At 40.8% G+C, this 15368-nt stretch overlaps 2 protein-coding genes across 2 annotated transcripts; both read left to right on the top strand.

Annotated features, from left to right (window-relative positions):
• Positions 1-945: 945 nt before the first annotated feature.
• Positions 946-5606, top strand: hnf4a (hepatocyte nuclear factor 4, alpha; the record flags this gene model as incomplete). Its single annotated transcript, XM_084552638.1, has 10 exons — positions 946-1264; positions 2320-2494; positions 2789-2883; positions 3303-3409; positions 3499-3654; positions 4121-4208; positions 4335-4487; positions 4629-4865; positions 4953-5075; positions 5464-5606. The coding sequence occupies exons 1-10, from the start codon at positions 1177-1179 to the stop codon at positions 5604-5606; spliced, it is 1365 nt and encodes a 454-aa protein (XP_084408764.1). The 5' UTR covers positions 946-1176.
• Positions 5607-7911: 2305 nt separating this feature from the next.
• Positions 7912-14414, top strand: ttpal (tocopherol (alpha) transfer protein-like). Its single transcript, XM_084553512.1, has 6 exons — positions 7912-8196; positions 8765-8992; positions 9941-10184; positions 10363-10556; positions 10753-10863; positions 11627-14414. The coding sequence occupies exons 2-6, from the start codon at positions 8783-8785 to the stop codon at positions 11903-11905; spliced, it is 1038 nt and encodes a 345-aa protein (XP_084409638.1). The 5' UTR covers positions 7912-8196; positions 8765-8782; the 3' UTR covers positions 11906-14414.
• The last annotated feature ends 954 nt before the right edge of the window (positions 14415-15368 follow it).

Here is a 15368-nt window from a genome sequence, read left to right as displayed (position 1 = left end):
CCAATGCTAAATGTGTTACTTTTGACTATTGTGGTTCTCCCTGCAGACACAAGCTAAGCAGCCCTGTCTCTGTTGCTTTATAGCATGATGTGGACGAGGTTAACATCAGACATTCCTCATTGGTGTGAACAGAATATAGAAAACGTTTCTAAACCTACACCAGCCCTTGAAGGTTTTGATTGACCTGCAATATTTCATTAAAAGTGGCAGACATTTTTGGTTCTTCTACTTAAGTAACTCTGCTAAGTTACTTTCTACTATTCTAGGTCTTCCTGCAGACACGTGAAGCTAGGCTGCACTGTTGTTTATTTCCTGTAGCTTTACAACATAATACCGAGGAAGCAACTGTCAAACAGCTTTTCAGTTTGAACTAAATATAGGAGCTTAGATGGAGATTTGAACCTACGGCAGGCCTTGAGAGTTTTGATGTATCTTCAGCATGTCATTTAAAGAGACAGAAAATGATTATACATGTTTGACTTGGAGAGAAGATTTAGTAGTGTAGTAAGTAGACAAGTTAGATTTCTCCCTCTGAAACATAGTAGAGTAGTAGCATAAAGTAGCTAACATCCACCTCTGTGGGTCTCCCCGCAAACACTTGAAGCTATACTTTCGTTTGTTACTTTACAACATACTAGGGATGGCGTAATTGGAGTGCATGTGATATCGGCATGCAACAGAAAAGTGTAGGCCATAAAATGAACTGGTTTAAAGTCGTGGGGCAGTGATTTGGCTCTGGTGGAGGAATTGTTTATCCATTACTGACAGAGAACCATGCAGGAATAGCAGATATCAAAGTTGTGCTATCTCTTCTGAAAGAAAAAAAACACAACCCTGTGATTCACCACTGAAGGTGCTGGTTAACCATCAACCAGGCAGACACTCCACCTCCCCTCTGGTTAGCGGCACGAGGGAAGGAGGAGAAGGAGGCGATCTCTGCTGTCAGTCACTGTCCTCCACTCTGACACTCATGGGTCCCCATCACACTGGTCTAAGGAGCTGTCCTGTTACTGGGCGGAGCTAGGCCCAAAAAAAGAGGGAGGGGGGTTAGTAGAGGTGTACGGGGGTGTGAGAAAGGAAGGAGAAAGAGGAGGGGGGCACATTAGCTTCTTGGACAAGTCTTTCTGCTCCACTGTCAAGTAGTTGAGAATTTGTTTGCCCAAAGCACTGGCAGTCATGGACATGGCAGACTACAGCGAGGCTCTGGACCCAGCCTACACCACGCTGGAGTTCGAAAACATGCAAGTGCTCCCCTTGGGCACAGGTGAGTCTCATATATGCAGCTCTGGCGTTGAACTTTGAAACTTTTACTGATTTAAAACTTTGGTCAGGAGAGGACAGTTCTTGCGTGAAGTGATAAAAAGGGGTCATTTGTCCATCTGCTCCTGCTCACAGAGGGATGATCAGAGTGCGCAGTGGTCTTCTTTTATCAGCCTGTGATGGTAAAACATTAAGAGATTTCGCTTTTAAGACTGCTGCGACTCTCAGCGCGCTCAGGTCAAGGGATCTGAACATGTTTCGGCTTGAATGGTGATGTGGTGATCGATATTCGTTCTGCCATGAAGCAGTAGTTTGAGTATCATGATCACCCTTCTCCTGTTACAAACGGTCTGTTCCCACAGAGTCTAAACCAAAGAATAAGGATTCAGTTTTTCAATATGTGCTCACACTGACACCAGCGTATTTATATTTGCAGTCTCCCATGACTTCTGGCTGTGATCCTGACTATAAAATTTCCAGTGAGATTAAAAAAAAAAAAAAAAAAAAAAAGAGTCTGCCAGGGAACTTTTTAATACTGCCTCACCACCACTACACAGTCTCGCTCTATTATATAAATGTATATCAAGCTCTCTCTTTATGAGTCTGCCTGCCATTTTAAATAGAATGCATTTCAATAACATGGGTCATGACACACTCAGTGATTGATCGACTCGGTCTGGTGACTGTGAGGGTGGCTAGAAAGAAAACTGTCTCCAGTGATTGCCTTTTCAGGGGTAATCAAACCTACATCACTTATGCTCTGTTGACTCTGTCTGAGCTACTCAGGCAGGTAACAGATCCTCGTAGGTTCTCACGAAGACTGGTTTTAATCAGCCGTCAATGGAGCTGATCACCGCGTTCGCCCCGGCTGTTCACACCTGTGTGCCAGTGATTAAACATATTTCTTAAAGCTTGTTGTTTGCCTTCTGGTTAAGCTGTCATAAAAACCCTCTTCCTCCAGTTTCAGGTCGCTTTGTTGTATGCGTGTACAACTAATGACTTAAAAGCCAGATGACCTGATGAGACATTTTTTTTTTTTTTTCTCTCTGCTTGTGTCAGACTCCTCACCGGCTGAAAGCGCCAACATGAACGCTAGCGGCCACCTGGCAGCAGGCAGCTTGTGTGCCATATGTGGAGACAGAGCGACTGGCAAACACTATGGGGCCTCCAGCTGTGACGGCTGCAAGGGCTTCTTCAGGCGCAGCGTCCGCAAAAACCACATGTACTCATGCAGGTGAGGAAAGCACTAAGAGAAGAGGGAGAAATACTGAAAATCTTTTGATTTTCTGCCGCTGTTTGTGTCACCGAGGAATGAAACTTGCACATTTAACCAGTGGAATTGATTCCCAATACATGTGGGAAAGTGGGACTAATGATTATCATTTTACTTTCTCAATTAATCTACTTTTCTTACACATCCTCAGAACCAAGACATGTCAAATAATACTATTTATATTGTATCCTTCGTCAAGTTTCTTCTATGAATCTCTAACAGTACAAACAAGAGTATTCCTCTCTCACATTCCAGGTTCAACAGACAATGTATTGTGGACAAAGACAAGCGAAATCAATGCAGATACTGCCGACTGAAGAAATGCTTTAGAGCTGGCATGAAGAAAGAAGGTAAGGAGGCTCGTCGCCTTTCAAGATTTAATCTTTATGTACTAATTTCCAAAAGGAATCAGTAAATCACTGCCGCAGTGCGAGCTGTCCCCACTGGATTGATACGACTCGTCTAAGTGTGTTGCAATACCCGGGAGAGAACTACTTTGTTAATGTTCACTCCTCAGACCGCTGAAGTCTCTGACCAGCTTATGCTGAGCAAACATTTCCGAGCAATAATAGCCATATACTGATAAACATGACAACCTTGGGAGACGTATTTTTTTTTTAAATGACTCCGGATTCAGACTTTGTGCAACAAAGGAATGGAGAAAATTGGACATGTTTCATTGTTTCCTTGCATTTTACTTAGATGCATAAAAAGTGTTTTTGTTCTGCATATAGCTGGACGACTGATGATATTCTAAATGTATTTTTAGCTGTACAGAATGAAAGAGACCGAATCAGCACCAGGAGATCCAGCTATGAAGACAGCAGTTTACCATCCATTAATGCACTCATCCAGGCAGATGTACTGTCGAGACAGGTAAGGCTGCTATAAACCATATTTGGGACTCACATCTGACTGCTTTTGATCACCCGTAACAAGGCGTCACGTGACTTTTTCTCGTGTAGATCACATCCCCTGCTCCCATACTGAACGGCGACATAAGGACCAAAAAGATTGCCACCATCACCGACGTGTGTGAGTCCATGAAACAGCAGCTGTTGGTCCTGGTGGAGTGGGCCAAGTACATCCCAGCCTTCTGTGACCTGCCCCTGGATGACCAGGTAAGATTCATACACAGACAGAGTGTACATAGTGGTATAGACAATCTGGTCACTCATCAACCAGTCTAGCATGATGTGGGCTGCACGTGCACACAGCCACAGGCCTGTCACTGATCATTCTCTTCCTCTATTCAAAAAAAAGTGTAGTATAAAAAAGTATAAATCTCTGAGGATGACAGAGCTTTTCATCACTCCAACCATTAAACTTTTCAACCAGAATGGTTAATGTGTTTTAATCCTCAGTTAGAATATGATGAGCTGGTTTTAAAGTTATATCCCGGCACGAAAAAAGTGCACAATCATTAACAGTGTGAAGACCGGGCCTTGGTAACTGATTTGCTGATGCAGTGAGAGAGACAGTGTTTTGTCGGCTCTGTCAATTTAAACAATGATCTTCAGGTGAGAGGACTTAAAAGCAGTATTATATATGTCAAAGCTAATTGTCTTTTAATTCACTTTATTTCAGGTGGCACTGCTGCGAGCTCATGCAGGCGAACACCTCCTGCTCGGTGCTGCAAAGAGGTCCATGCTGTACAAAGATATCCTCTTATTAGGTAAAGCTGACACACGAAGGAGTATGTTACTACCCTCATTTTGCAAATACTGCTCACTGAATTCTTTAAAAAAAAAAAAAGCACTGCATCCTCCTGGAATAAACCTAAAATGTGCTTCTCCTGCAGGAAATGACCACATTATTCCCAGAAACTGCCCAGAGCTGGAAGTGGGTAGAGTAGCAGTGAGAATCTTGGATGAGCTGGTGCTTCCCTTCCAGGAGCTTCAGATAGATGACAATGAATATGCCTGCTTGAAAGCCATAGTTTTCTTTGACCCAGGTACTACAACTCACTCAGCTTGTGAGTTGTTAAGACTTCTTCTCAAAACCAAAAGTTCAGCAGTGGTATATGAAGAGACTCTGAATAAAGATGCAACTCATTAACACGCTTCTTCTTTTAAAACGTTTTGTTTGTGAACAGATGCTAAAGGTCTGAGTGACCCCGGAAAGATCAAGCGAATGCGATATCAGGTCCAGGTCAGCCTGGAGGACTATATCAATGACAGGCAGTACGACTCTAGAGGCCGCTTCGGGGAGCTGCTCCTGCTGCTGCCAACGCTACAAAGCATCACCTGGCAAATGATTGAACAGATCCAGTTTGTCAAACTCTTCGGCATGGCCAAGATCGACAACCTCCTACAAGAAATGCTTCTTGGAGGTGAGCTCCATTCACACTGGTTATCTTGATGAACAAATGAAATTTACTAGAACATAACTTCTGTATTTGTGGGGTTTTGTCTCTCAGGTTCTGCTAATGAAGCACCACATGCACCTCACTCTCTGCACCCTCATCTGGTTCAGGAGCACCTCAGCAGCAATGTTATAGTGGCCAGCAACATGCCAACGCCGATCCATAATGGTCAGATCTGTAAGTACAAAATACATCAGCGTCCATCCACATCTTTAGTTCCTTCATATAATCCTTCATATTCTACTAAAGGGCGACCATAAAATATTTCTCACCAAGCTCCATGTGCTGCCTGGTTACGTTGCTGGAAGGACAAACAGGCTTGGCAGAATAATCCTCTAAATTCTTCACAGAAACTAATCTGGCTTATTTTGTCAAAGAAAACTTCTGTTATTCTTTCTTAACATGTTTAATGCTCTGAGAAATTTCACAAAAGTGCTTATTCCTCATCTGAAAATTGTGTTGCCCCGAGACATGTTATCCAGCAGCATGGTAAATATACTCCTGCTTACGGTGCAGTTTCTACCTTGACTAACTTGCTGCTGTCTCTCTGTGCTCCACTTTCCAGCCACTCCTGAAACCCCGATCCCGTCTCCGCCCACCGCCTCCAGCTCAGAACATTATAAAATGGCTCAGGGGGTCATAGCCACCGTGCCCAAGCAGCCAACCTCCATCCCTCAGCCCACCATTACAAAGCAAGAGGCCATCTAACAACCCTCTGAATCCTTAATCCTTCAGTTTTTTATTGTGCTAAACCAGAGTCATTATATATGACATTGTACACTATCAGCATTGAAGCTGAATATATAGAATATAATTTCCAGCATGTTCCTTACAGATTCTTAAGGTATCTATTTGTACATATATGCAGCTGCAGTTGAGCTCCACGGCTCGATGAAAGCCAGAAAAAGTCTGACACTTAGACAGAAGTCCACTTGTATATACAGTACAGTATAGTTCATCACTGGGTAACATCACTTCCTTTAGCATGTCCTCAGTGTGTGCAGTAAGGCTTGTGTTAGACATGGTGACGCGATCATGTCAGTATTTTATGAATGTTACAACAGGCATTATATTTAGTGCTCCACAGTTTTTATTTTGTTTTATGTTTATTAGTGAAAAAACAAAATTAGAAAAAAAAGCTTCCCTTGAATTGTTCAGCTATTATGGGCTCTCTTTTAAAACTAAACGGTTATACAACTATACATATATACAGGACTAAAATTTAACATTTTAAAATGTCTGCAGAGATAATCAAGCTACAGTGACAAGTCACAGACAGACACGGTGAAGTTTCCCAATAACATGTTGTGTTGCTTTTTGAAATATATATATATTTTTTGTTTAGTACTTTGTCATGGTTTTACTGATGGAATAAACTGTGCCTTGTAACCTGTACTGCCTTACAAAACCAGGCAATATTTCGCCTTACAATGTGAAGATTAATAAATCTTAAGGTCTATTTTTACATTGTGCTTTCTGTTGATTATGTGTTATACTGTGATCATAGGAAGGGTTCACTGAGGAATAAAATAGATTGCACGTCCTCTCAATAATAGATGGGGGGAAAAAAATTGTCCAACGTGGCAGTGCTACTTGGTCACTGATACCGAAGCATATTGCTTCAGACTGAAGATAAACTGATCATAAAATCATTAAAGGCAGCACAGATTCAAGACAACACGCAACTTCAAAGATATATTCTGCGAGTGGAAAAAAACCTATGCTATTTGTCGCATTTAGATATATAGTGGGATCAGCAAGCTCATGTTTTCATGTAAACGTGGACATAATGAGAAGGTTTGAGGATACAGAAACATAAATAGAGAATTAAAATTCTGCTCTTGTCCAATGACAGCTGGGAAAGGCTCCAGCCCCCATGCAACCCTCCAGGTGACAAGTGGTTCCAGAAAATGAATGAATGTAACCTAAGCACCATCAGGTAGAACATTACTGAGCACGCTGTCAGAAGATCAACTCATCAAGTTTTGTTCACTTAGAAATAACAGCTTTGTCACAGATACAGAATTTACTACAGAACACAAGACTCCAATCTTCAAGAGTCCAGTCAAAAGAAGGTTAGATGATTCTCAGAGGATGAGTAGCGTATCTAAACTACCCATTTACTTATGAATCATTACACACTAATATAAGAGCATATATGAGGAGAGCAACAGCTGCCGGAAGATTCAAGTGTTGGAAACCTGCAACAAATCAATTCCACCCTGATCAAGGAGAAGCAGCACTCCATTGTTCAAACACATAATCTGTTCTCTTTTGCATATTTGTATAAAGGGATTATTGCAGGGGAAAATTAAACCAAACACACCTGAAAGCTTTAAAAAACTTTGAAAATCAAATAAGTGATGACTGCCACCCCATAATCATGTAACCTCCACTGTTCTGAGCATTCATGCAGAACTTGAAGAACAGAGAAGGGGAACGACAGACACAGATGTTCCTTACACGACAATACGCTCTCAATAAAACTGTCAGATCATGATGTGATTGCAAATTTTGTCAGTTTTTAACAAGCTCAGTCCTCATGCAGCTCAAGGGCAAGAGATTGCAAGATATTCTGAAATCTATGTAAATTTTCCAGGGATGCAACTTTTGGCTCAAACTGTCATTCATCATTCATCGTGATCATTTTTTTTTTTTTTTTAATTAAATTTAAAACAAATGCAAAATATCTTGACTATCTTATCCTACCTGACAGAAATGAGAGTTACCTATTCCTGTAGTTTACAGCGACAGGGAGGCACGCTCAGCAACAGGCAAATTCTGCCATCTACCGCTTTGAAGTGTCATTCATCCCGGGTGTCCTCAAAAAAACATAAGCTGACATTTGAAATGCAGTGCGAACATGTGGAATGTACTTTTTGTGTTTGTGAAAACTTGCCTTTTTACTTATTTGAGAGCACATCGTTTTTGAACAGGCATCTTCTATGTAAAAGAGACGCTTGCAACAACCGCCACGTAAAACAACGTCCATAAATTCATGTGACTAGTTTCCGATGGTCCGTGAAGGCAGCATAGCCATCAAAACAACAGACGCACATCTCCACGGCTCTGCCGCGTCAGCCGCGTATCACGTGCTGCAAATGGACCAATGAAGTAGCACCATTCCTCAACCCGGAAGAGGATTTTCCTGACAGGTCGGTTGTGATTTTTGACACAGTCGTTTTGCTATTTTAGAGTCGCCGTGACTGTTTTTATAAGCCGTTTATCATTTACCAATGGAGACTAATTAGATCCATTTATGTGGGTCCAAGAGATTCAATGTTAAACGCATTTTCGGGTTAGTATTCAGTCATAATCTGACTTTAGTTCTGTCGCATAGGTTCTGTTCAGGGTCAGGTTGTGTTAGCAGAGTTCGCTCAGACTCTGACTCATTACTAAGCAAATACATACAGTGTTTATGGCGTTGTGTTGATATAATAAATGCGTCTAGTCTTCAATGGTATCTGGTAACATTTTATTTCCTACATCTATTGTTCAGTTTGGATAAAAATGTATTAATGATGTAGCTGGGATAGGCTCCAGCCCCCCCCCGCGACCATTCACAAGCGGTTACAGAAGATGAATGAATGGATGAACGTATTAATGATGTAAAACTGCGCAGTGGTGAAATGTGACTAATTATATACGTTTTCTTATGTTTTAGTTTTAAGGTACTGTGCTCGAGTGTTCTCTATTTGAGCCTCTATTTGTCGCTACTTTGCTTATAAGTACAATACTTTGATATTTATTTCACCACTTAAGCTATGTTACCGAGGAGCTGACTGTCATCTCTGAACCACACCTGTAGTTTTAGTGTTTATTCAGCCTGCCTCTTGCATCTTGTATCTGTATTGCGCACTGAACAGATTTTCCCCAGTCAGTCCATGGCTGATCAGCATGAGTCCATCGATCTCAGAAGTCCTCCAGTGGACCCATCAGCAGCTGCAGGACACAGCTGGTTCCCTGGGCCTCCTCCGCCCATGTATTCCTGTACCCTGACCCCTGAACTGGTGGCCAAGGCACGGGAGGAGCTCCAGGAGAAGCCAGAGTGGCGTCTCCGGGATGTCCAAGCACTGAGAGACATGATACTAAAGGTGAGCTTTTATGTCATTTATAAAAAAAACGTGAATAACTATCTCCCGTGTATGGGATGTTAGAGCGTTAAAGTAGTAGAGGCCATTCAAATAAAAAACGTGCCAAAAGTGTGAAGCTAATGTCCCTGTATCACCTCATAATGTCAAGGAATAAATATTCTTGCACATCTATGAATTTGCGAGGGAACATACTGGCTGATTTGCAAAACAATGGCAAAATGTGTACGTCTACAGAAGTAAAAGAAAATTGTCATAATGATTTTTTTTTTAATTCCCACATACAGCATCCCATTAAAATGAATGCATTAGACCTTTTTCGTAGTTACTTTGACTTCTCCAGCCTGTGACGACTTTTTCCTACTGAAGACTGTTTAGCAAATGTGACTCAGACTGGAGGAAAAAGTGAATTTGATGGAGACTTGTTAAAGATTTGGCATTTAGTAAATATTTATGACAGGACAGCTGGTGGATGTAGGACTGAGTAAAATGAAACCAAAATGACCATGTCATCATAACGAAGGAACATGTTACCATGTCCAACTACGTGGCTCATCGATTTGTTTTTAAAAGTTTTTGGACATCAGTAAACCTCAACAGTTGGGCACCGTTTTCCGGTGGCATTATCTTGTTTGATGCAATTTATTGACCATAAAAACAATATATGGTATCGCAAGATTGACTCACTAATGACCAAACTTTAATTAATGGATGCTTTTCACTTCTTCTAACTTTCCTCAGTAATACTGCACTTTTTTCAGTGTTTAATTTTTTTCCTCAAAGGCCTATTTTGTTTTCCTAGTTTTCGTCATCATCTATAGAAACCTAAACTCCTCACCAATCATTTAGCCAGTCTTGGATGAGAGATGAAACGTATTCAAGAGAACTCGACAAATTCAGTTGCTTTTGTTTTGACACACTGAACTCTTATCTTTACACTTGACTCTGCAGGAACAACCCAATCTCAGGACCCGTCTGGATGATGCGTTCCTCTTACGCTTCCTGCGGGCCAGGAAGTTTGATTATGATCGAGCCCTTCAGCTGCTGCTCAATTACCACGCTGGTCGTAAGACTTGGCCAGAGGTGTTCCAGGACCTGAAACCATCCACGGTCAAACATGTCCTGGACCTGGGCTTTCTCACAGTTCTGCCACGGCCAGACCCCAATGGAAGATACATCCTCTGCCTCCGTCCCGGTTGGTGTCAGCTTCATACTCTCTGAAAGATTCAGCATATTTCTAATAACTGTTTTTCATTTAGCTGACACATTATGCAGTACTCTGCAACATATTAAATGACTAATAGCCAGTGACTGGCAGTCCTTCATGGTCAAACATTGCTCATAAATGCACAATGACTCAATTTTGTTTACAGGAAAATGGAAACCAAATGATTATCCATTTGTTGACAATGTGAGGGCCATTTATCTGACTCTGGAGAAGCTGATCCAGCCAGAGGAAACACAGGTGAACGGTATCGTCATCTTGGCTGACTACACCGGAGTCGGCATGTCACAAGCATCCAATCCAGGCCCGTTCCTTGCCAAAAAAGTTGTGAGCATCCTCCAGGTGAGAAAAGAAAATTACAGATTCTTTTCTTAAAGTTTATTAAGTTGCAGTAATTATTCAAAAATCAGAATGTCTTGAGCACCGCCTGCTGCCTGTTGTGTGTAATATTTCCATGAACATGCACATTACATGTGAATCATTTCACAAAGACCAGCTGTGACTGTTTTGAATGCGTTTGTCTTCTTATAATTCCCAGGATGGGTTTCCAATCAGAATCAAGGCCGTCAACATAATTAACGAGCCCCGGATTTTCAAAGGCATCTTTGCTATAATTAAGCCCTTTCTGAAAGAGAAGATGGCAGAGAGGGTAAGTATTGTCCTTGAGTCGTCTCTGACTCTTTTGTTTCAAACAAAGGCCCGTTTTGAATTGTGCGCCTCGCTTTTATCCGAAGCCTGTGCTCCAAAATAATGGTCTAGTTTCATCAGTGAAAGTGGAAAGCTAAGCAGTTTCTGTTTCTGAGGAATGAACTCAATCCAGAACAAAAGACCATTTAAAAAAAATAAATAAATAAGAAAAATCTCATGAGAAGTACTGCTTTGTGTTAATTTAATAACAGTTTTTATTGATTTAAAAAAATTAGCTGTAAACACAACACTGACATGTTATTACCTTCTAAGTTCATATAGCGAACTTGTAATCAGAATATACAGAGAAACGACAGCATTTATTTAGCTACGTGTCTGGCCACCGGGCAAATAAATCAAGTAGGTCTGGATTAAACTTCACGAACTCCTGAAGATAATCTATGGCCATATGCACCTTTATTTTTTACCAGCTATGAGCCTCATTACTAAGAGGTAACTGTATGCCATGTGGTACCTCTGCTTTGCTAAATGCGTCAGTATGAACATGCAAGCTGTAAGACTAAACCAAATGAGTAAACTGAAATCAAAACATTGTGCTCAAAGAAGCTTTGAATCTTCTGCACAGTGCTAATTCTTTGAGGGTTCATTATTATGAATAACACCTCTCCCATTACATGAAATATTAATTATAGCTACTTTAAATAATGAAGCTGCAGCTGGGGCAGGAGATGTCACTGACGCGTCTTGGCTGTCTTCTCATACAGTACATCCTCCACGGCTCAGACCTGCGCTCTCTGCACCGTAACATCCCGAGGACGGTCCTGCCGGAGGAATATGGCGGCACCGCGGGCCAGCTGGACATGAGCGCCTGGTCGAGGCTGCTGCTGGACTGCGAGGAGGAATTCATAGTGGAGTTCTGCCAGCCGGATCCACTAGAGGGCGTGGTGCTCCCAGACTCCATGCTGTTTGAAGGAGAGCAGGCCAGCGGGCAGGATGATGACACCTTCAGGGGGCTGCGCTCTCAGCTCTACTACTGCTATTGATGCATACACTCCCACCACTGAGAGGACAATTCCTGTTTCATTTGAAACACGTGTGTAGACTTTTACAGGGCAAGTTGCCAATATTATACATGAATTATTTTACTAACTAAGCGGCACTACTATTAGTGGAAAGTCTACTCTAGTTTACACATAGCCCAGCATTCAATCATTGGTCCAAGGCAGCTCCAGGCTCTTGTGAAGAAGCTTTTGACATGAGCCGATGCATGTTTAGCCAATATTGGTGGCATCTATGAATTCACTGGTACTGATGTTTAAGTTATAGGTTCATGTATTTCAATAGTCACGTGCATATGTGCTTAAAGACTAAAAAGATGACTTCCTATTTTGCTTCCAATCTAAGATCTGGGACAAAATCCAAATTGCTTCATCAAATGTTCCTTTCTTCGCTACAAAACCTTCGTGTTATCAGCCCTCCACTGCAGTTCCGCACTAAACCACCGTCTAGGGAGACATAGAAATCTCTTTCTCTTTTGGGGTTGCCTTCTTAAATTGGCTCTCACTGCTGGAGGTTTGTATTAGCTTCGGATGAACTTTGGAATGCATTTCTGCTTAATTGTGGACAGTAAATTTAGTCATGGAAAAACAGTTTCACTTTACACATGGCTGCTTGAGCAACATTTTTTTTTTTTTTTTTATATTTTCAGCAGAGAAAGGATTCTGAAACAGCTTCTTAAACTTTCCTCTGTCTGTTCAGTATCTTTATACCATCTCTCTGTGCTATATTGGCCACAAATCATTTGAAAACCAATGTGGACAGTTTCTGTGTATGCCACCATCGAATACATTGCCTTAAACTGTTTTGTTGTTGGATTTGTGTGCACCAAAGCAATATTCACTTGTATTCTCATCAGGCCTTGTATTACATGGGAGCATATATACTTTATTGTTTTTAGAAAGTAGCTGTAGGAGGCTGCTTTAGCCAGAGAAATCATGTAATAGATTTATTGGTGAATGGTTCAGCCGAATATGTATTTCAGTATTTCAGAGCCTTTGTTTAGTTGGTACTTGTGTTATCTGGCTTGAATCTTCTCAGAGGATTATTTCAGATAGTTCAGATAATCTGCCTTATGTTATTTTTAACCTTTTCTGACCTGTTCGCCTGTGTTTCATTTCATCACTCAGTCTTAACACGGGGCCATTACTGATCACAGGCGTCGCGAAGCGAATAGAACGTTCAGTCCTGCATTTACACACTTGTGGTCTGCCAAATTGTACACACGGCCATGTACTGAAATGTGCAATAACATTAGATCTGTTTTCTCGGCGTAGCCCAAAGCTGTTTTGAGTACTTTTGTTCAAGTCTTTTATATTTTTTATTTCGAGCATGTCTGTGACTATAGGCTGTATTGTGTTGCAGGATATTTATTGTTGATAGTGAAGACAGTAAAGTAAAAGTCAAACGGAGAACGTGCTATTTGTGTCTTGTTTGTGCTGTTGTTGGCAGAGGACGGGGTATGCTGCAGGCTCTTGGGAAGTTGTGGGTATTTTAACAACCATAATTGCATCTGTCCTGTGTTTGAGTTTCCCAAACTGGGTTCATGGTCCCCCAAAGACATGAGGAATACGCAGAAGGACGCAGAAGTTGTCCTATCATGGTGTCTTAAACACTCAGTTGCATATAATCAAACCTAAAAGTACTCATTATGCAGCCTTTTTAGATTGCTAGGCCATTAAATACAGTATATTTGATGGCATTTTTACTCTAGTTGCATTTGAGGTGGAGTAAAGTTGAAATATTATTAAGATTATCTATATGTTATAATGTAAGGTAGTTGGTCCACAACATAGTATGTTAAACCTTGTGCAATAAGCTCTGTCCATTAACCTTAAATGTTCATGGATGCAAGCGATGCCTAATACAAAGTGTGTATTGTATTGTAAACAATGCAGGGCTCTGGGGCTCTGTCTACCTTCAAACTGAAATGGGTTTGGCTCTTGAGCTGGTTTTACGCTGGGCCGCTGCCAGATGGAACACTTTTACACAGATCTCATTAATTTGCCGTCTCTTTATTTCAACTTTATTTTAACTCCGCTCAGCCCACACTGTTGTTGTTGGTCTGCTTGTTTCCATGACATTCATTTAGTGAACAAGGCTGTTGTGTGCTGTGCGCTCATGCAACACGATTTCATTAAAAAATGAAAAAAGATGAAATGCAGCTTTATTAGAGGGGCACTCCTCTGATTATACATATGAAGTTCAGTTTATTTGACAGGAGGAGCACGGCTCAAACAGATATGCAATGTCCTCTGTGGTTCTGTAGGGAGCTCTCAAAAGTAAAAAAATATATGTATACAACCACCATGAGGTTTTCAGTAGAAGTACTACAAACTGGAGGTGTGTGGTTTGAAAACAAGGCAATTTAGCATTATTAGTCCTGGAGGTATTTCTAGACTCCTGTTAACACTGTGGTTGAAAATATCTGCAAACTAAAAATGATGCAACAATGAACCAAAATCAAGCTTTAACTTTCAAATTGATGTTATTTCTTTATGCTTTCAAACTAACTATTTTCTATATTTTGTTGATACTTTTTCAAGGACATGCACACTTTTTGACCACTTGAATAAGAAATGCAATCATGGGTTGAAAAATGAGTTAAAATTCTTTATTTTATTGTTTACCGTACAGAATATTTCTTTCATCCAGATGGTAAAAAAATAGTGGGAATACCTTCAGAAGAGTTTTAATGATAACTGTCATTAAACCAAACTCAAAGATCACCATATTTATTTCTCAGAGTAATGGATGATGACAACTAAGACCAATTTAATTTCACTCAAATACAATACAGTCTAAGTATGACATATATTTGGACACTGGCTCTATTTTATTGAAATCCTGTTATCATCCACTGTTGCTGCAGCCTGAGGCAGGACTGTGTCACTTGCACTGAGATCTCTTCTGAATGCACGTCCCGGATTCGCAGCCACAGCTTCTAAAAGCAAACGCCACGCTAGGAAACAACTCCAAAACATGAGGAGTGAGGGAATTTCCCACATCTGTCCATGAAACAGCTTTTGCGTCAGCTGTCCAATCACCTTAGCCTTCATGAAAGCAGATGACCGTGTATAAAATGGTTGTAATTCCTAAACCCTTTCCTAATATTTGGATGTAAATAGCCTAAAAGTAAAGCCTGCACTTAAAGACAATATGTACTGTATTAATGTAACGTGAATATCTTCTGATTAACAGCCCAAATAATAAAACTGTATCATAACATATGGATCTATGCACCTGTAGAGGCTTTTACAACAATTGCAACAGTAGTTAAATGACACCCAAAGATCACATTTACTTTTCAGATGAACAAATGCTTAGGTTTATAAGTCAAAAGCACTGATGACTAAAACCTAAAGTTATTTATATGCTTGGATATATGACTTAATTGTAACAATACAGATGGGACAAGGCACGCCTCTGAAGGTCTAATGATGATATATA

This window comes from Chelon labrosus, assembly GCF_963514085.1.
Source record: "Chelon labrosus genome assembly, chromosome: 10".
Classification (NCBI taxonomy): Eukaryota; Metazoa; Chordata; class Actinopteri; order Mugiliformes; family Mugilidae; genus Chelon; species Chelon labrosus.
Note: the sequence above shows the minus strand (reverse complement) of the source record. Positions and strands in the feature narration are given on the sequence as shown.

What these genes read in the sequence shown, in the direction of transcription:
- ttpal (XM_084553512.1), top strand. Translation starts at nt 8,783, where the DNA reads ATGGCTGATCAGCATGAGTCCATCGATCTCAGAAGTCCTCCAGTGGAC. An exon ending in TGAGAGACATGATACTAAAG is followed by an intron (nt 8,993 to 9,940) that starts GTGAGCTTTTAT and finishes TTGACTCTGCAG; the next exon opens with GAACAACCCAATCTCAGGAC. An exon ending in CATCCTCTGCCTCCGTCCCG is followed by an intron (nt 10,185 to 10,362) that starts GTTGGTGTCAGC and finishes TTTTGTTTACAG; the next exon opens with GAAAATGGAAACCAAATGAT.